This window comes from Centruroides sculpturatus, unplaced genomic scaffold (assembly GCF_000671375.1).
Source record: "Centruroides sculpturatus isolate CEXI.00-Female unplaced genomic scaffold, Cexi_2.0 scaffold143, whole genome shotgun sequence".
NCBI classification, from domain to species: domain Eukaryota; kingdom Metazoa; phylum Arthropoda; class Arachnida; order Scorpiones; family Buthidae; genus Centruroides; species Centruroides sculpturatus.
In genome coordinates, this window is record NW_019384447.1 from 823,223 (window position 1) to 846,424 (window position 23,202).

Below are 23,202 nucleotides of genomic sequence, written 5' to 3' on the forward strand. Positions count from 1 at the left end.
TTTCTAATTCAAAAATATTCTTGCATATTAAATGGTTTAGTATGATTATGTTGTAAAAAAAAGATTAAATCTCTTACCATTAAAATTAAAGTCTGGAAGAAATGAAGAAATTACTTAAATGTTAAATTTAGTGGAAATTGGAATCTTAATAAATATGTAATCGATATGTCTACTGAAAAATCATTTGGACTCTATTTTCTCATTTAAATAAACGCTGTATTATAATTAAACACCTTATCGTTAAGTTAATTTAAATGGTTACCAAGTTAAATGTAAAGAAAAAACAAATTAAATATTAAAAAGATAGGGTAGAAAACAAGACTAAAATAAATTATAAATATGAATTAGTCACTTACTTCAGTGCATTTCTGATGTAAAGAATCGAGTATTGTATGACCCGTAGAGATATGTCGTAGGCGAATCGGACGTCTGCACGGAGACGTCATTGTACTGGAAGATTTGGACTCTGGACTGAAAAAAATAAGTTAAATCATCTCTAACACAATCAAATTTATAATGAATTCCAGATAATACTTCATTTACTCGCATCGAACAAATTATATGAGGGGAGAAGTTTGAGTAAAGTTATTAAGTATAACAGGATGTTGTATTTCTTATACTTGTTTAGTAAGATTTCGTTTTCTAAGAAAAAGGCCAATACAATGTTAACACTTATTTTTGTAAGCACAATTTTACGAATAGCTGATGTCATGCTGTTTCAAAAATCATTCCATATACCATACACTTTAATTTATGTATTTATAGAATCAGTTGCGCGAAGTGTTTTTACGTAATTCAGCTAGAAAAATTATCTTAAATTTTCGCTAATTTTAACAATTTAACGCTTCAAAAATTAAATATTAATCGGGATTTAATTAAAAACTTTGAATAATAACGCTAATATTAAATGCCGCATACGTATCTATGAAGTTAAACGGTTTGCAGTAAAATTTTCTTATTAATTGATTATAATATTGAATAGGTAATGCCTACTTTAAAGATATAAATTAATGCTAATATAATAAGTAAATTACGAAGGCCCGATTTAAAATTTTTAACCACCAGAATTATTTTTTACTCAATTTAACATGAAAATAAAAATAAGATTTAAGTAAAAAATACGAAAGATTTTATGGGATTATATAAAACAGAAAACATCTTGAATAATAAAACCGATAAATTGAATTAAGCTCTTTGTATAATCTCATTCTAGAAGTTTTAATTCAATATTTTTTCTTGTTGAAATACTTTTAAATATATTTCTAATGCTATATAATCTCCATAAACTTTTCGTGTTTTTAACTATAGTTTTCGAAAAAAATATTCAGCATAATTTTCAATTTGTATAACGTAAAAAGTAAAATAATATTATCTTATTACTTAACTAATATTTACGAATGAAGACTTTTTACAATAGATTTTATAATTAAAAATCTTCATTCGTAAATTAAATGATTTATGATCAAGATTGAACGTTTATATGAGTACATTTAAAAGTTATTATAGTTAATTTATGCAAATTTCTATTGGTTTAATTTTAGTATATGAGTAATCTACGTTTACGTGTAAACAAGGGTATTTATACAGTTGTTTGGCATATATCTGTGTTCGCAAAACCTCATTATATATTGATTTCAAATTATTTTTCCTTGTAAACTCATTTTAAAAAATTACTAAGAAAAAAAAACTAAATATTTTGGCAAATTATATTAAGAATAATATAAAATTTATCTAAAGGAGATCGTTTGCTTCGTACAGAGTTTTTTTTTTCTTCCATTAAATTTTAAATATAATCAAATTTACTTTTCTACAGCTTAAAATTTTATATTCGTTAAGCTAATTTTTAAAAATAAAAATAGCTATCCTTTGACAAATCTTAAGTATAATTTTCTTGGATCGAATTCCATTTATTTCTGTTTTCTCTTAATGGAAGTGTCTGTCTTAATGGAATATCGCTTAAGTCTATCATTTAACCATTAAGGTATACTTTCCAGGTAAATTTTCATATGAAATTTTCTGAAAAATATATTCATTTGTTTTGCAATCTAAATATTATGTAAACCCATTAAACATAATAATGATAACAATAAATATAGCCTTATATGGCTCTAACGAACTTGAAGAGACTAATTGGGTTAACGTTAGACAAGGTTATGATCTTTAATGATTCATCAATAGACTCTTTTATTCAGAACTAATGCGTTTAATAACATGTCATATAACACGTCACGTGATGGGCACATCATTCGCAGAAAATAACGTGAATAATTGAAAGTAACCTCCCACAAAAAAGACTTTAAAATTCGCGAAATATTGTAAATTTTAATGCGAGAAAACTTTAAAATTCTTCAGAAATATTGTAAATTTTAATGATTAAAATCCATAATTTTTATCGAATATTTGATTTTTGTATTAATATTAATACAAAAAACATAAGTTATGTATATATATTATAATAAGTTAGAACAATAATTGCTTAAACTTTCTTATAATAACTGCTTATGAGTTACTTTAAATTAAAGTAATTTTCTAAAATATTTTGAAATTATTTTGTATTAAACGAATGTTTTGTAAATATGACTTGAGGTGTGAGAGGACGTATAAATAGAGAAATTATATTTAAACAATGATAAATAAACTGAAAGTAGAATTTTAAAACAATAATAATATATCTTATAAAGTAGAAAATCAACTGATTAGAAAGTGAAAATTTTATCCATTTTGAAAAATTTAGTATAAATTTAGGGATTTATTAAATTAACGCTAATTTCTATGACTAAGTTAATCGGTTGTTCAGTTATAAAAATAATATCATCATCAAATTAATTTTCCTTGTGTAAATTTCAAATTTATTTTTTTGTTGGCCGAGTGGATAAAACCACTAAACACTAGTAGTTTGTCGCGGGTTCGTGTCTCACCAACAGGCTGGCCACGTGAAGTTTATCGGCTTTTATTCACATGTCTAACACCTAAATATAGTCCAGTTTGCAGGGAGGCACCCCCTGAGATGATTGTTTTGCCTTTTGTGTTGCTTTGCCTTATCCTACAATCCTTTAACAAATGTTTTATAACTAATACTAGAGGTTTTTATTGCTTTTTCATTCGTCTAAGATTTAATAAAGAGTGCTTTTCAATAGTAATTCAAACGTCTGTATCGTGCATAAAATCTGTTACATTTTATTTTTATATTTGACAACTTAGAAACAATTGTATTAATCTGATTATAAACATGACTTATATTTTAATCTTATTAAACTATATTAAATTTACGATTTAATGCCCAATTGACGATTGTGAATGAATTACAAATATGAATTCCATTTATAAAATTTAATTTTAAATAGAAAATTTTAAATTCCTTCGTAAATGCCGCCTACATACTCCCTTATTATAACTTGAAGCTATACTTCGTATTATAATTCACAGATATTTCTGTGAAATATTAATCGGTGAATTCACGAAATTGGCAATCCTATTATTTTACTTTTTTCTTGGCAGAAAATAAAAAATAATTATGCTGGATCTTTTCCCTTTAGACATATCTCTCGATGGAATACGATTACAAGATAAGAGAGATAAGATATTTTAAATGGTTAATATTTATTAACAATTAAAATATAAGTTATTCAAAGTGATAAATCTTCTCCAAATTACAGTAATGTGAGAAACATAAAAAAAAAATTATAGGAATATTTATTTTTGTTTTAAAATAAAACTTTAAATTTTGTTTCATAAAATATCATAAATTATAAACAACAATTTAAACAATCACTAAAATTGGAGGATTTTGGGGGTTTAACCTCTTCCATTTGACAATTCAAGCAGAGAAAACTTTATTAAAATAATTAATAAAGCAAAATACTTAATATTCCTTATTAAAATGACGAAAAATTTACTTATAATCTTAATAATAAGATATTCATATTCTCTCCATTGTTAAAAATTATAAAAGTTAAGCATAATTATAAAAATTTCGCATAATTTCTCATATTAACAGACCTACATTATTACTTATTTTAAGAATAATTTACTAATAAAATCAAATTTTTTTTTTAGTTTTTAAATAAAATAAACAGACAAAAACTATTTTCTATTTTACTCGATTAAAAAAAAATCATCATTTTAGGTGAATTAATGCATTTTAATGCTTATTAGTTGCAAAGTTCGTAGATCCAACTTGATAAAACTTGAAGTTTTTCGCAATTAGTTGAAAGGTTAAATTTAATCAAAAATTGTTTATTGTACAAGTTTTACATTAAGTTACTTAATTAATTAAATAACCTTAATTTTATATTTTACCATGAAACAAGATAATAATAACAATAATAATAATCGAATAATTTATATCTGCTGATTGAAAATAATAATAAATCGAAGAGAAAAAGTAAAGGAAGATATTAAAATTTATAAATTAATATTGTTTGTATAATTTTAAATTATAAAAGTAATAAGCTAATTAAATTTTTAGGAAATATGATATTTATAATGAAAATTTAATTTATTAGTCCAGCAAAAAAAAAATGAAAAACAAGATTTTTATAGGAAAACAAACTTATAAAATTTCTTCATTAAGCTTATAAATTATCCAATTTACGATAAAAACATACTTTAAAATCATTATTTCATTTTTATTTGGATGAATTTGCTTTAAAATATTTATAAAAACATTACGTTTAAAAGATTCTTAAATGGTAGCTAAATCGACATTTAATGATTTGATCTTGTAGACCCTCATTAATGGTAAAAAGAAGAAGAAGAAGAAGAAAAAAATGATTTATAAAATTTAAGTATGCTTCAAGTTTACTTAATAGATATTTATAAGACTATAATTGGATTTTATTCGATATCTTCTAGCGATATCAGATATCTTTTAGATAATTGAGAAAAATTATGATTTTAAATTTTAATCCACGTAAATATACTCGAGTGGATTAAGCTTCCCGATTCAGCCTAAATTTGGTTAATTTTTATAGCCAGATTTAGGCTAAATTAAGGCTAAATTTCGATATTGGAAGGGATCAGCCGAATAAGACTTAATAAAATTATATTAATTTCGATGTATAATTCGGAATATTCGTTGTAAAACTCTATTTATTGTTGTAAACTATTCGATTATAGTCTTACAACGCAAACTTGCCAAAAAATCTATTGAACTACATGATATTTTCAAACTCATTTTAATTTAATTTTTTTTTCTCATTAAACTACTTTATTTTTCTTTGTAGAAGATATCTAATTTGAAAACTTGCTGTTTTTTTTTTTTTTTTTTCTAAATAAAGAAAACTTTCCTACCTTACCTAGAATTAACAAAGATAAAAACGAGTTTTCTGCTTGGCCGACTTATTTGCGAGAAAATCTTTCTGACACGCTGTTAAGCCCGAGGCCATGACGCGAGTATCACGTGACGGTGAATTAAGCACATGCGCACTACCTCATTGATACGAGTTATTAAAATATAGAGGGAAAAAAGACTGCGAAGGATTTTCGTAAACGGAAAAAAAACTAAAATCGCCATCTTTTTTTTTTTAGAAACTTTTTCTTTACTAAATTCAGGATAGAGTTATGAAAACCGAAATTTATACGTGATTTCGATATAAAGGAGGTTTTTCGGACAATTATCAAAAACTTTCTGTAGATCTTCTATAGATTCTTCAGTTTGGCGTGATCTGAAAACTTTAAAAAGGATTAAGCTCTTAAAGTATCTTCGTCCTATAAATATCTAGCCTACTGCAGAGTTATAGTTACATAAATAAGTTTAATAAAGCTTAGAAACGGATCTAATATGGTCCTTCTAGTTAACGTCCAAAGCTAAACTATACGGGAGATAATCTATTCTTAACAACAGATAAGATTGTTGTAATTAGTAATACGGAAGTTCAGAAATATTCAAATAAATTTAGAATAAATTAAGAAATCCGCAGGAATTGATAAGTGATCCATTCACTTTCCCAAATATTTTAAAATATAAAGCAAATTCTTTAATATGGAAGGTTAAAAAGAAAACGATAGACCCTTTATAATTTGTATTATAATAAGGTTGAAAATATTTATCATTTCAACATTAAGTAACTTATAAAATTCAGCTTACAATTAAAAATTTATCAGAAATTGTTTTTTTTTTTATTTTTCTTAAATTTAAACTTTTAATACTTTCACCAATCTAATTTATAACATTATAAAATTTTGAGTCATCCAAAATAATTCGATTTAAGAAAGTCTCTTTTAAAAACGCTAACGAAAGCGAAAGAGTTACAGTCTAATGGCTGTCTTTAGTTGCTTTTTATGACAACAGATGGAGTTAGATATCAAAAGTAATCCCCTTTCTATGTCGCGTGTTATCTGGTGTACAACCGAACTCTTCTTTATAGTTTCGGTGCCTCTTATCCCTAAGTAATTCAACCGAACTTTACGTGATTGGAATCCGACCATTCGCTTTCGCTCTTCCACCCTAAAACATCAAATAAATAGAGTAATGTAATCTTATAACATAATTTTAAATGAATCACTGGTTAATGTGAGGTTAGCTAAATTTATTAAAATACTTCAAACTTTTCCCACAAAACACTTCGAATTATTTCAATACCATTTTGTGTTATCGTATTTTTTTTATCCACATTCAATATTGGTGTAAGTATATTTTCTACATTATTAACCCGAGAAAACATTCGCAGTTATTCATAAAAAAATAATAATAATAACTTGTTAACATCTACTTATACAATATTTATCTTAATTGGCAAATTGAGAATAAATGGGATTGAGAATAAATGACGTTACTATACAGGTCACTGGTCTAATCTGTTGATTATGATGAACCACTCCCGCTTTCATCCAAGAAAAATCGAAATAAATAATTGATTTGACGTAATATTTCTTGTGTGGTAAAAATCTATATCGAATCATATTATAAATAACAGATAAATAAATTAATATATTACAGAATGCCACAGATCTATATATACTTTATTTAAAAACCATAGATCTGTGTGGCATTTTGTAATAACTTAATTCTAAAACATTTTCTAATAATAATATCAAAAAATATAGCAGAAAATCTAATCCCTATTATTATTATTATTTCATATAGTTTTTTAAAACTGATTTTATCTGAATTTCTGAGTCAATCTAAATATATCTTTGATATTTGTGGGGAATTTTGAAAAGGGGGAAAAATTTATTCTTGTGCCTACTATGTTTCATTCAATAGATTGGAATTTTTTGAAAACTTCTTGAATATTGCATAAATTATTCTAGAATAAAAACGTTTTCTCTTTTATAAATACATATTAAACTAGAAATTTTTCATAGTTAAAATTATGAAGCATTTAGAATATTTTAAATTTAACAAAATGTCATCTTAATTTGCTTCTTTGCATTAATAAATTCTTGAAAAAGTCATCAAATTATTGAATTTTAGTGCAGACTCTACATCATAAATTAATATTATTCTGCATTATTCAAATATTATTTTACATAGCAAAATAATTTAACTGAAAAATTTTCTAGTGTAGCTTTCGAAATATTTTTTATTTATATAAATACATTAGAAAATGTTCATAAAAAACGTGAAACAATTTTCTATTTAAGAGTATTTATTCTAAGAATAATTATTTTGTAATAACAGGTATAAATTCACTCTCTATCAACGTAATTATCGCTAATTTCAAATTTCATATTATCATGATTAAATTGTTCATAGATTACAATACGTTAAAGAATTAGTTGCCACTTGACAGTAAAATAAAAAAAAAAAAACAACGGAAAACATATCAACTCAATGTCTTCCTTATGTGCCTGTAGCCATTCTGATTTTTGTTATTTCTTTCTTTAACTATGGGGATAAGAAGACACGTCAGTGGACAAAATGACAGCATTGGACATAAAGAATTTGCTATAGGCTATTGTTGTTCATTACTTTTCTCACACTTTCCTAACTTTGCCCATAAAATAATATAGTTTCAAAATTCGTATACATAGTATTGATATCATTTTATCTATACAGTAGAACCTCGAAAACTCGGCTCTCGATAACCCGGCACTCCGGATAACTCGGCCACACCCTGGCAGGGCAAAAAAATCCTTAGTTAATTAATTTTCATTATAGACAGCTTTATAAAAGTATAAAAGCTCTCATAAAGTATTTTTCTGAGGTCTGTCTTATCAGGTAAATTACTGTACACAGTGTATTCATTAATTTTCATTTTCATGTAGTAAAGGCTCTATGCCTTCATAAAGGACGTACTTTTCCTTTGTTTAAGGGTATTTGGGCAGTTTATTCTCTGTTATATTCTCAAGTAAACAATACATACAAGTACAGTACAGTATTTTCTGAGGAAACACTCGTACTTATTTTTTTTAACCCCATTCCCGATAACCCGGCATTTTCACAAACTCGGCCACCCTTCGGTCCACATTAGGCCGAGTTTTCGAGGTTCTACTGTATTTAGAATTGTTTATTAATCTAATTTTTATATATACTTTCCTACTTTTTCTTAAAGTATGATTAAGCTGCGATGCTTCGGTTGCTTTATCAGTAAATTACGTAGCGGATGTCACAAGTTCAGGTTGATTTTAGCGTCAATTTTAGAGAAAGTAAAAAATGCCGAATTCACGTTTTAAAAGTACGGTTAGTAAATGTACCGACAAAGTAAACAATAAAATAACAGAATATAGTCAAAATAAATGTCCCAAGGGAAAAGAAAAGTATTTCTCTGTACTTTCCGACTAGTTCCTTGCTGATAAATTGTGTTACGTCTCTTCTGTACTACTTAGATTTTCTTGTCCTATCAAATATAGTTCTCAGGAAATCCGCCAGGGCGCGGTACCGGCGGAACCAGATTACAGTCACGTGATTCGATTGACATCCTCCGACCGTGACTTATCGCACGGACCTTGTAAAAGGTTTCTTCTTTCTTGGACGCTTTTAAAGGATCATTTCGTCACATATTTATAATCATTCAGCTTTTCTAAGCGAAATCGTTCACTAACAAAGTAATTTTTATTATCTGTATTTTAATGTAAACATTACTTAATTTCATATCTTCTTATAACCAGATCTATACCAAATATAATCTAAATAAAATGCATTTATTATTGATTACAATCTTTATGCTAATTCTATATATTTTATTATTGATTACTATCTTTCTTTTCTTCATATTAAGTACTCGAAAACAAAAAATTTCTCCTTACATTTATTATTATAAGACTTGATAATTTAATATAAAAAAAACAGATAAATGTCATTATTTCAGACATATTACTATCTCATGAAGATTAAGCAGTTCTCTTTCTCCTCTGATTTCAATAGTATGCCATTTATGTGGTATAACGAACTTAAAAGGATTAGGATATAGGCTACATCATGTTGAACCGATATCTAGAGACAGAAAATAAGCTATTTTAATGTACACAATTTTAATAGCTAGCATACATCTCTTTGTAAAAAAATCCATTAAGATTTGTTCCGAAGGATTAAAATGAAATAAGATCCGTGTATTCTTTTATATAGATTAAATTAAATAACCGAAGATATTTATTACAATTTTAAGCAACCTCTAAGACAAGACGGTACACACGGAGGATTTTGGGGTTTAACTCCTTCCATTTGAAAATTCAAATAGAAAAATGTAATGTTAATAAAACAGTAGGCTATATTATGCATAATTTCAGTTTCTTCTGCTATATTGTTACACCATATACTGTATAGGCTATATATATTATATATTGCAGGAGTCCTCAAACTTTTCAAGAGGACCATATTACTAATTCTGGCAACAGCAGCGGGCCGGTGCGATTTAAAATCACACACACAGATATATATATATATATATCTGTGTGTGTGATTTTAAATCGCACCGGCCCGCTGCTGTTGCCAGAATTAGTAATATGGTCCTCTTGAAAAGTTTGAGGACTCCTGCAATATATAATATATATAGCCTATACAGTATATGGTGTAACAATATAGCAGAAGAAACTGAAATTATGCATAATATAGCCTACTGTTTTATTAACATTACATTTTTCTATTTGAATTTTCAAATGGAAGGAGTTAAACCCCAAAATCCTCCGTGTGTACCGTCTTGTCTTAGAGGTTGCTTAAAATTGTAATAAATATCTTCGGTTATTTAATTTAATCTATATAAAAGAATACACGGATCTTATTTCATTTTAATCCTTCGGAACAAATCTTAATGGATTTTTTTACAAAGAGATGTATGCTAGCTATTAAAATTGTGTACATTAAAATAGCTTATTTTCTGTCTCTAGATATCGGTTCAACATGATGTAGCCTATATCCTAATCCTTTTAAGTTCGTTATACCACANAAAATATATACCATAAGTATATAATATTAAGATATAGAACTTACTTACACGCTTAATTACGTCGTAATTGAAGACATACCAGCAATATTTCTAAGACCAAATGGCGTAGAATAAATAAAGTATAAATTCAAAACAAAATTAAGTTAATTAACTTAATATTTTATATGTTCAAACAATAATGTTCTTTCATAAACTTACAAAATAATCCAAATTTGGATATTCATGTTTCAAAATATATCAAAGATAATCTGATTTCATAATTTAAAAGTATTTCACATTATAAATCAGTGGAACCTCATGACGTTGTCTACGGTTTTTGGTACTCTCTTCGATATAATTTTTTTCTTCTTTTGCTGTAGAAAAGGCTTATTTTTAGAAGTTAGGACATTACTTTGTATATAACATTGCTGTCCTAGTTATTTGTCCGGTAGCATTTAATAGCTTTCGCTGTAGAAGAAGAGTTTATGTCGTATCGTGATCATATATTTGTAATTTATAGCATGCTAGTAGCATGCTATTTCTGTGTGATGTTTCATTTTGAAAAATAGTGTCGTCAAAGTTTTCTGACTAATAAATTAATTTCAGTTTTAAACAATGAACTACAGTGAGCCGTTTCAGCAAATTCACTTATTGTAAAAGAAAATACGGTATAATAGTGAAAATTAAACTAACTGCACTGTAAAAAGTATCACAAGTGATAGAAAGAACATACATTGTAAACACCTAATGTGGATCATACACACAGAAACAAAATACAAAAATAAAGACTTTTAAAAATATGAAGATAAAAGCTTGGTGCAGTCCAATTCGCCTCCACTTACCCTATATCTTCTCGTTTGGCTGTGATTCTACACCCTTCGTAGATCTCATTACAGATAAGTTTATCTATAAATATATGTCGTACAGTACATATGGATAAATTACCTATAAAAAGTTTATTTGACTATACATAAATACATGATAGTATTAAATTTTATAGTTATAATCATAAGATACGCTTGACTCGTTTTTATTACCATTAAAAATAATGACAGATGTTATAGTTTAATTTCAAATTTAAATATTAAATAATTTACGAAAACCGGAATAGATGTTGCAAGTATCTATAACTTATTTCGTGAATAAGAATGGAGCCAATGTCAAAGTTATCCGCCGCAATAACTAATCTGCAAAAAGATGATGTTTGAATTTTAGAAAAACTTCAAAAATTCAATGTAATCAAGCCGATGTCATCATATATGACATTGACTTGATGACATTAAACTCGACAAACATGACATTGGCTTTTTTATCTTTTATAAACTCAAATTTATTGCAAAAATGTTAAAACTTTCAAATGCCTTGTACCGTAAATTATAAGTTTAAAAATATCTTATAATTTTCTAATATATGTTTTATAGAGTCAAAAATTTGAATTCGTCCGACGAAAAATGGATCTCAATCTTTTTCAATGGTAACTTGTCGATGATCTTTCGGTCTTTCATTGTTAATGTTCTAACATTCATTCGAATTTCGTAATATTTCAATTTTCAAATTATAATTAGTGTATTTTTTGTTTAAATATAATGATTCTGTAAATTATACTTTGAATCTTTGTAAGCTTAGTGCATCTAAAGTTAATTTACAGCGTACACAGTGTTTAAAATGCTAATTTACACGTATATTTGAAAATGTGGAAAATTAAAAATTCTATTTCGATTTTCGACGCCACACTCTATTATATTTTATTAATACTTCGTGATGACTGAACTACAGTATTTTCCTTCCGTAGGAGTAACGAAATCGGCACCATTGTTATTCTGATAAAATATTATATATCAGAAAAGAAAATTTAAAACTTATTAGACGTAAAATTTAAAAAGAAAATTCAATTTTTATAATATAATACTACAAAATTGAAAGTAAATTAATATTAAAGCTATAAACGTATTATTCCAGTTGTTACATAAGTCGTATTCTGTTCAGCCTGATCCTACAGCCTAATCATAAACTTAATTTAATTACGACGAAATTACATTTAATAAATAATAATATAAAATTTAATCTTGTTACTTTTTAATAAATATTATGTTTATATGTAGTGAAAATGACGATAAGTATAGCCTATATATTTACGTCTGAATGAAATATTATAAAAGTACTTTTATTTTTTAAAAATTAATTATCCCGAAAGTTTAATTTAATTAATAAAATTAAATTATTAAAATTATAACGAAACTCTAATACTACAAATTGCCATCAAAATTCTTATTTATTATTATTATTATTATTACAAACAATAAATAGATTTTTTCAGTTCTTTTCATTCTGCTTTATGTAAATCAGTTGAAAATAAATAGTCCATGAGAAATTTATAGATTTTTTGAAAATAACTGGCAGACAGAAATTTCCTCAAAGTGTTTGGCAGATAGAAATTTCTTCTATGTAACAAGATATAAGACTGTCTTGCGGGATATTCAATTGTATACTATTTTATATAAATTGATTCATAAATAAGAATAAAATATATCTAAATTAATTTACAAAAGAATATTTATTCCGTAATCGTTCCAAATGAAATAATTCTTGAAAAGAATAATAAAAAAATCAAATTAAAACATGGCTTGAAGCATTTTCTCTATCAAAGATTATGTTTTAAACGGTTTTATAATCAAAAAGAATAAATCATTATGAGATTTACTGCAAAATTATACATAAGAAATATTATAAAAGCTATAAAGAATAACGTAAGAATCATTATAGTTGACTCGCGTAGGAAGATCATAACTCTCATTATTAGATATCAAATCATTTAAGTTAACTGTATAACCGTCAAATATTTACTCGAAGCAAATAATCTATCGTAATTCCCCGAAGGGGATTAAAAAACGAAAAAGAACTGTATTTTTTCTAGAAGTAATCAAGCGATAAACGAAAGTTGGGAAAACTCCGAAGATCAAAACAGATAATGAAACCAGGACCAACCACCTTAATTAATCTGGTTTCCATTAAAATGTCGATTCTCTGGAACTATTTTCGATATCCTTTGTCCACAAAGAGGTGTTAATCCGCGTGATCGTCAGACCAGAAATGACGAAGCGGAAGTGACTCTACATCTTATTTCTAATTCCCTTCACGTTACACAATCGACTTCTCGGTTAAGTCTGGTCCTATACTAGACGCATTTATGAACGAAAAGAGCTTTTTAAAAACATTTGAATTCACCTACTCCACCGGTTCGTATTAAGTTACACATTTCGTATTTTATCTTTAAAACTGTATCAAAAGAATCTTCTGTGTAGAGAATAAATATTGACATCCTTTACGAACTTCACTTACTCGTGTCACTATATCTCCTTTTACAACAGGGGTTATACTTACATACATCATGCGATCAAATATGCTTAGATTGCCGAATATTTTCCAAGTAAAATTTCTTCTGTTACTAGCAAAGATTACAAAAAGTGAAAGTCACTATAGCAACAGTTTCTGAAAAGAATGTTCAACGTATAAACATATAAAAGATTCACAAACTGAATATTTTTATATCTCTCTTCTTCTATACTAGTCATATAGTTTAGGTAACTATGTATTTCAAATATAAATCGATTTAAAATTTAATAAATAAATAACACAGCCGTTCTATAAACGTGTCTACAGTTTGAAATGTGTCACTATAATATTGATTCTCTTACAACTTAATTTTATTTTTATTATTTATTAATATATAGCAAGATATTTCACATAATACAGGTGAGGAAGTTCACATTGTTACGGAGTGACAAATAATATGATGCACTATTAGCATTATTATAATATATTTTAAAAATGAAGTGATTTACAAGAACATTTTAAGTGCTTTGCATAAGATTATACCTCATAAAATCATTTTTATCAAAATCTTTTTCTGAAAATGAAATTCTGATTTAATGTAGTGTATTATAATATCGTAATAACATCTTCAAAATATACATTCTTATATGACTATGTGTACTTTATATAATTAGTTTTTCAATATTTATTATTATTATGTTATTATTATTATTATTTATTATGTGGTAATTTTATCAACGTACCAAAAGATATTTATGTCATTAATTAAGTACTAACGAAGAGAATATGCATAATTAATTTCATCAAACATGATTAATAATTTTTTCTCTTTTATAAAATATTTCTGTCTTTCCTATTCAGATTGAAACAATTAAATTTTTACAAACTCTTTTAATTTACGTGAAAGTTGAATCTTATCCATTGTACAGTACAATACGCATTAAAAGATATATTTTCTTAATATTTGTAGATTGAATGTCACTTTATTATTTTAAATTAAAATTATTTTTGACAACATATTCCAATTATGATCATATTTTATTATTATTTTCTATATAAACCTACAAGTATTTATGTTTTATTTCAGTTGTATTTAGTATATTTGTTAACAAAGTTACTTTCAAATGAAGAATAAATTCTTGTTTAATGAAAAGAAAAAACGGTCTCTTTAATTCAATAGTAATTAATTAAAACGTTTCTTTTCACTAATAAAGAATTAAAACATTACAATGTCAATAATTGTATTTGTTTTAACTAATTAACGTATTTAAACAACAAATTAAATACTACATTTTAATAATATAATTGTTATTAATTATATCGGAAATTTTCTTCTAAAAAATTATTTTCATCTAATAATTCAAAAAATTGAGAGATGTTTATGACAGGAAATTATTTAAAAAGGAATATAATTATTCAAACTATCAACTGAACAATCGTTATATAATTTCGTTTTAAAAGCAAACTTAACAAAAACTGTTCTTTAATCAATGTCAATCAGGATTACTTCCTATTTGTTTTATAAGTTATAATATTTAATTAATCGGAAATAGTTACTAGAAGCAAAGGAAATACTTTCCAAGGTTTACACAACAAATCTTCCGATAATTTAAAGAGAAATTATCATCGCTTTCAAATATCCTTTGCTAAATAAATTGATATTTTCGGATAGATGATAAAACACTAAAGTTTAATATACAGATTTTGTATTCAATGAAATCAAACAAATTCCCATACAGATAACAATACATTTGATTTGAGTGAAAACTGAATCTACATTTTTTATAGAAGATATTAAATCATTCTAAACAACCATAAGTTTGGGAATCTTCTATATAAACCAAGATGTCTTCCTTGTTTTGGCTAATTTTTTTACTTGTTAACCATCTCCAAAATTAGACTAAATTCGCCCACTCCTTTTCTACTGATACAGAATAAGAATAAATTAAAAATAGAATGAAATTAACGATCAAATAACGCATTTTTTCATATAGATGAGCATGAAATTTTACTCGGAAACTTTTCTTCATTTTCTCTTATTTTATTTTTTAATAACGGTTACAACAGCAATGTCAATGAATAGATTCTATATATAGATTCTATTTAATTTACATTGACACAGCAATATTGTGCTCTTATAAGCCAAAACAAGATGGTACGCTCTTATATGCGATGTATGCTCATTTATCAGTAGATCACCCACCCTGTTATAAACAGTATGAAAAGTTTAATTTAAGAATAGTTTAAGAATAAAACTATTCTCTTATACTCGCCACTTGTATATTATACAAGTCCGGAAAAAAGTAGAATTTCAGACGTTAACCAGGCAAGTATTTCGAAAATATTGTAAATTTACAGTTAAGTAGAAGTTGATGAATATAATGCCATCTGGTGCCTATAAATAGAATTATACTCTAAACTGTGAAATTTGGTGTATTTATACAAACACGAGTTGCAATTAGTCTACACAAGAAGTTCTTCAAAACCGAAAATAACTTTAAAAATGGGGCTAACTCTTCCATTCTTACATGCTTTATTCGTCGACGTGATTCGAAATTTTTTTTTATTTATTATTAAAATAATACACCGAGAATAAATTATTTTTTCCCCTTCAATTCTGTTCGAAATTTTTTTTTATTTTTTGTTTTGATACAGTTATTGTTTACTCACTCGGATTAACCGGAATTTGCTATACAAATATTCAATAGAACGTTTAGAAAATGCTCGGTCCACTGCCAACGAATAGACGAACATTTACGATTTATCAAAGTGAATCGGATNATTATATTTGTTTATTTTACAAGGAATATATCTTAAAAATCTCAAATTTACAAAGAATAAATTTAATATTGTTGTTAGTAATTATTGCTGAATCCGAAGAGTGCAATGAATTTGTTAAATTTCTAGTAAGAAAATTTAAATTACAATTGCTAGATGGAAACATTTTGATTCTTTGAATAGAAGAGATGTTTTAGTTTAAATAAAAGAATATTTAGAATTATCATTCCCAAGGATAAACTGCTGGAAGCTATCGTCCAGAGAATAAACTATTTATTATCTGACATTTTTGAGTGTTTCGAAAGTATTTCAAATATCTAATTCTTTAAAAAAAAAATATCTATTGATAATTAGAAAGAAAAATTTAAGACGAACATAAAATATTAATGAACTTACAACAGTTTTGTTTCTTAAATCTTAAGTAGTTCCTTCCTTAATTAGTCTAGAATTATCGAAAGAATCATCTTCTTCTTCTATAAAAATTAACATCGCTTCTTTCTTCCTGACGGTCATTACTTTACTTATTAAATACACAGACTTTTGTCACTGTACTGCATTATTATTATTAAATTATTATTGTTATTGTTAAACACGGCATAAATTTCTTGATTATTTTTAAATATGGTTATTTTTATTATGTAACTTGAAGTGTAAAATAAAATAATTTATAAAAATTAGAAAAATAAATATTCTTCTCTTTCTTAATTTTTATCAATTGTAGCATCTCGGAGGAATCTTATAATTTTAAAATATTTTTCCTAAAAGTATGAATTGTCCTAGAAATTCCGGTTTGGAAAATATTCCTTAGAAAATAGAATTTTTAAGAAAAATCCTTAGAGATTTCATTCCCATTTAGAGAAGTTTGATAAGAAGAAAAAAAAATAAATTGTGATCATATCAACACACGGTGCATTTTTATTGTACTTTTTTTATTATTATAATAAAGACAAACCAAGGAATAAAAACACGATTCTTCAATTTTTTTCATGTACTTGTTATTATTGAAATTGTATTCCTACAATCAGATTCTACTGATACAATTTCAATACGGTTGTATAAAAAGTATTAATAAATAAGAAATTTTAAGATGTTATATTGTTACTGTTTTTTATTGAGGTTTATAAAATATTATTATTGTTGTTGTTATTATTATTATTTATACAAAAACTTTATCTTCCTTTTGTATCACATAAGTAAGTTTCAGAACTAAAATAGAAAGAAAAATCATTCAAAATACATAAAAATAGGTTAAGCACTTGATTAAAATCATTTCCTATAGTAATATTATTTATGAAATAGTTTTATTATTTTAAAAAATGATTATTAAGTAAGGAGGAATTTAAATATTTAAATTCCCCATTGTGATATTATTAGGTTTTGTCAATATTTATATCTACCTTTCAACATTTTTCAACATCAAGTACTTCTTCCCTCAAAACAAGTTTAAATTTAGTTACTTTACACGTTTATTTAATTATTTTTTCTTACCTTCTTTTTTTCCCTTCCATACTATTTCTTCGTTCACTTCATTATATTTATATATATTTATTCCTAATATTTTCTCTGTTAGAATTGATTTAGTCTGGTAAAATGCAGGTAAAACTATATTTTTCCTGCAATTATTTACATCTTTTCCCGTCTAAGTTTCTATATATAAGTATTTTATTAAGAATTTTTTCTCCTAACGTTTTATGGAAAATTGATATGTGTATCTTTTCTATCATCTTATCTCCTCCATCTTTGTCAAGCAAGCATGCATTCGAATTAACTATCACAATTACTTATTAAACATGTAAATATGAGAAGAATTTACTTGGGAAATATCAAGCATTCCCTGCTGACAATATTAACACATTTACTTAAGTTATCCATTAAACGGGATATTTTAAAATATGAATTGAGAAAGAATATATAAATAAATAATTCTTGGACAGGATGTAGGTTAAGGATGATGCAACAAGTTGTTCCCTAATGCCTATCTGATTACTCTTAAGGATGTTAGGGTGTGTCTGAAATTACCACGACATTCGACTGTCAAGCAAAGGTTATCTTTATCGTTTTCCTATCAATCATCAAGATCTTTAGGTTTATATTAAATTCTATTACTTTCCATTATTACTATTATTCGTTTAGATAAAATCATTTATTTCTTCCTACTCTTAAATTTTTAACTTAATTCTTTTTTTTCCAATTGAATAATAATTTCACGCAGGAACGTTGATAAATTTTATTATAAGAAATTTAGAATTAGAAGTATAATGTCTGGTTCTATCTAATATTAAAGATTTACACGTTATATGAGCATTTTTAATATGCCAATACCTAAGAGATTTGAAAAAATAATAACAATATATCGCTTATAACATAAATCACGACGTGTACGTGATAATTAAATTAACATCTTAAAATTTATTGTTTATAAGTGTAGTGTAGGTTACGCAGTGAAATTCTTTATGTAGATAAATTGTCTTATTTGAAAAATAACTTGAATGTATTTACATTTATTCCTTTTATGAAGTATGTTTTTGTTACTAATAAACATTACTTTTGAATAATAAGTCACTCTGGGATTTTACAAATGTTCAAAATAAGAAAAATTACAATTGAAACAATCAAAAAGACTTCTTGGAACATCTACGAATTTGTTTGGTATAATAATTTTTGCTACGAGCATCTCTCTTATTGTATTATTGCGTTGTACACGATTCTTCTCCTTACGTTTTCGATTAATTTTTCCAGTTATAATAAGAAAATAAAATAATATACAACCCAGGACAGTGTATTTATTTCAACTGCAGACATAAAATCCGTAAAGAATAGTCAAAACTTTAAGGTTATGTCATATTTAACATTTGTTATATTATATCTAAGAACAATATATTTTGGATAGAAAATGTGTTCGATTTGTTTATATAAACCGCGATAAATATATAAATTCAATTGTTACCGACGTTAATGTAATTAATATATTCCAATACTGTACATACTTTCTACTGATATTATTTATTATTATTTTTTAATTCTCGGAAATTATGTGCCAGTGCTAGTTATTAAAATCTTATTCTTGAACAAAACAATAAATTAATAAAAATAATTCGAATTAAAGTAAATATTTTAATGGTTATATACGTTTAAAAAATTTATATATTTNTCTTTAGGTTTATATTAAATTCTATTACTTTCCATTATTACTATTATTCGTTTAGATAAAATCATTTATTTCTTCCTACTCTTAAATTTTTAACTTAATTCTTTTTTTTCCAATTGAATAATAATTTCACGCAGGAACGTTGATAAATTTTATTATAAGAAATTTAGAATTAGAAGTATAATGTCTGGTTCTATCTAATATTAAAGATTTACACGTTATATGAGCATTTTTAATATGCCAATACCTAAGAGATTTGAAAAAATAATAACAATATATCGCTTATAACATAAATCACGACGTGTACGTGATAATTAAATTAACATCTTAAAATTTATTGTTTATAAGTGTAGTGTAGGTTACGCAGTGAAATTCTTTATGTAGATAAATTGTCTTATTTGAAAAATAACTTGAATGTATTTACATTTATTCCTTTTATGAAGTATGTTTTTGTTACTAATAAACATTACTTTTGAATAATAAGTCACTCTGGGATTTTACAAATGTTCAAAATAAGAAAAATTACAATTGAAACAATCAAAAAGACTTCTTGGAACATCTACGAATTTGTTTGGTATAATAATTTTTGCTACGAGCATCTCTCTTATTGTATTATTGCGTTGTACACGATTCTTCTCCTTACGTTTTCGATTAATTTTTCCAGTTATAATAAGAAAATAAAATAATATACAACCCAGGACAGTGTATTTATTTCAACTGCAGACATAAAATCCGTAAAGAATAGTCAAAACTTTAAGGTTATGTCATATTTAACATTTGTTATATTATATCTAAGAACAATATATTTTGGATAGAAAATGTGTTCGATTTGTTTATATAAACCGCGATAAATATATAAATTCAATTGTTACCGACGTTAATGTAATTAATATATTCCAATACTGTACATACTTTCTACTGATATTATTTATTATTATTTTTTAATTCTCGGAAATTATGTGCCAGTGCTAGTTATTAAAATCTTATTCTTGAACAAAACAATAAATTAATAAAAATAATTCGAATTAAAGTAAATATTTTAATGGTTATATACGTTTAAAAAAATTATATATTTACTGCAATCTAAATCCGAACAAAAATTATATATTATTCATTATATTCTAATAAAATTTAACTAATACTTTTTCTGTATGCTTTTATTACATAAAATTATCATAACTTAAATCTTAAAAGCTTGCGTGATTCAAAAAACAGGACTATCAAACCTTAAAATTACCATAATTATCATTAAAAACATTTTTTTAATTTGATTTTTCTATTAAAATAGCAATACAAGCTGTCATCACGGGGTCATTTTTAAATAGTTATAAAGTTTTTAAACGAAATAACGAATTTTGTGTTTATAAAAAGTCTTATAAATGATTAAAGTCTGAGATTTTTTCGGGGTAATGAAAAAGTCATCGATCAGTTATAACAGCAACACGTGCTATTGATTAATGATAAAATTAACAGATGGCGAAAGAAAGCTTTTAAATAGACTTTGCTTAACAATTATTATCGTTAAATACTTAAGAATTTTATTGATAATATTTATTAAGAACTAAATTATAATTATTTTTACATTAAGTGATGGAGCAAATAATGATAATTAAATCGCTGCTTTCTTCTGTTCATTATTACTTTTTCAAACTTCAAACTATGATAAATATATTTTCTAACAAGTCTTTTATGTTTTGCATTAGAATCTATTCAATAATTCTATTATTAATTGATTATAGTTAGTGATTTTATACATTTTCTATTGCTGTTCTTCCCATACTCACTTCATAAATTGTTAACAATCTAATTTATAAATTATGTTTTAGAAATTTTCTAAAATTTTTGAAATTTATTCTCTGTCTACATTAGAAATAATATAAAAGAGAATATTTTAATGCTAGATTCTTTCGTTTTTTGGTGGATTTAACCCATGTTTGTGCCGTTACGTAAAGAGACAGATATGGTACCATTCCGACGTTTTTCTTTACATAAAAAAACATTCCCCATTGTAAAATCTAACAATTGTCGTATTGGATGTTTACAATAAATCCTACTAAATATATACAGTTTTTCTTAAAGTTATCTCTGGAGTATTTATAAATAATAGTTCCTATGACATTCCTTAGTTGAAGGAAAATCAAAAGTGATGCAAAACCATTTTTATATTTTCTTCCTCTAGGGAGATATATCTATTGCTGCAATTGTACTAAACAAGGAAAATTTTACATGATTTTTCTTATATAAATAAATAATACCGAATAATTTATTTATTATTTAGCTTAAAAAAGAATTAATATAACTTAATAGTAGTAGGAAATATATATGCCTAATTAAACTGGTAAGCGAAGTATTACATAAAATTTAATATAATGGCAGAATTTGGAAGCGTTTTTCCTTGACGATCAGTTTCATAAAATAAACATCGTTTTTAGATTAATATTTTTAAATACTTTACGATCTTCTAAGTAGTTTATCTCTTTAATTTCCCTATAAGATGTAGGCCTACTGTACGTTATTATTTTTGAATTAGAAGGAGAGAAACTGCTTAAAATTCTATTAATTTACCTTTCGAAATGTTCCTTGTTTTCTCGTATCAAGAATGAATTGTTTTTGAATTTTATTTCCAGTTGAAATTGAAAATAAAATCTTCCTTTATATTTTACAGGCAATCCATAATTCTGCTTTTGATAATAAAATTTAGACCTACGACTTATGTTTCGAAGTCAGAGAAATGAAAATCAAAACTAATTCAATTAATATAGTTTTTATGAAGTCGCCATTAAGAAGAGTCGATTAACTAAATAGGATCGATCTAAATTGAACAGATCAATGAATTTCAACAGTAATTTCAAATAAACTTTCGTTTAATTGATGAAAGAATCAATGATTTAATCCCATGTGTACTATTTATCAACAGAAAAAAATCGGAACTAATCTTTCATTATTGGCAAGTTAAAGCAAATTAGAGTATCGTGTTTGCTAAAAAGTACAACTGGGCGTATTTGCTTGAAATATTCAGAAGTATTCAGAGCTTTCAAATTAGCTTTATCTTAATTGGATTCTATGCTTTATTCATTCTTAATTAGAAGTTTCATTAACCTCTTCCTTATACTGCTTTAAATCTTTCTTAATCACTGTTTTAATATTTCCATTTCGCACTACAAAAAGTTTCGTCAATCACACTTTTGCTTGTGCCAAACAAAAACCATTTACATCTTGGTTTGGTTACATTTTTATATTTATTCTAGTTATTCGTATTTTTATCTTTCATCTCAAAATTACTCTTATAACATAAATGATACGACTATCTTAATAACAAGATAGTTAGAATAGACATTGAAAGGTTATCTTAAAGATATTCTATGTCAATCTAAGACTTTTAAATAATCGATATGGATTTTCTTCTTAAGATAATTAATATTTTAAGAATCAAATTTATTTCATAAGAATAATATTTAGCACTCAAACGTTTCTTTATTCGATTAAACTTGTTGAGAAAAATCCTTTCTCTCTTAATATTCTTTACCTCAGAGTATACAAAATAATTAGAAAAGATCTAGGGCTACTATTAATTTCTCTTAATAGAGACTCACTTAGAAGGTTAGTTAATTATTTACCTTAACACGTTACGGCTAT

At 25.5% G+C, this 23,202-nt stretch overlaps 1 protein-coding gene across 2 annotated transcripts in view; it reads right to left on the bottom strand.

The window, feature by feature from the left end:
* The window catches only part of LOC111620432 (nitric oxide synthase, salivary gland-like), a 53,717-nt gene that overhangs the window by 29,503 nt on the left and 1,012 nt on the right, over positions 1-23,202 (bottom strand). The window contains exons 1-2 of one of the 2 annotated variants that reach the window (XM_023362355.1): positions 5,298-5,378; positions 357-471 (exon numbers count right to left, since the gene is read on the bottom strand). In XM_023362355.1, coding sequence (XP_023218123.1) covers positions 357-446 — 90 coding nt within the window. In that variant the 5' untranslated portion in view covers positions 447-471; positions 5,298-5,378. Of the gene's footprint in view, positions 1-356; positions 472-5,297; positions 5,379-23,202 lie in introns of those variants that run through there. The other variant, XM_023362354.1, reaches the window with a different exon arrangement.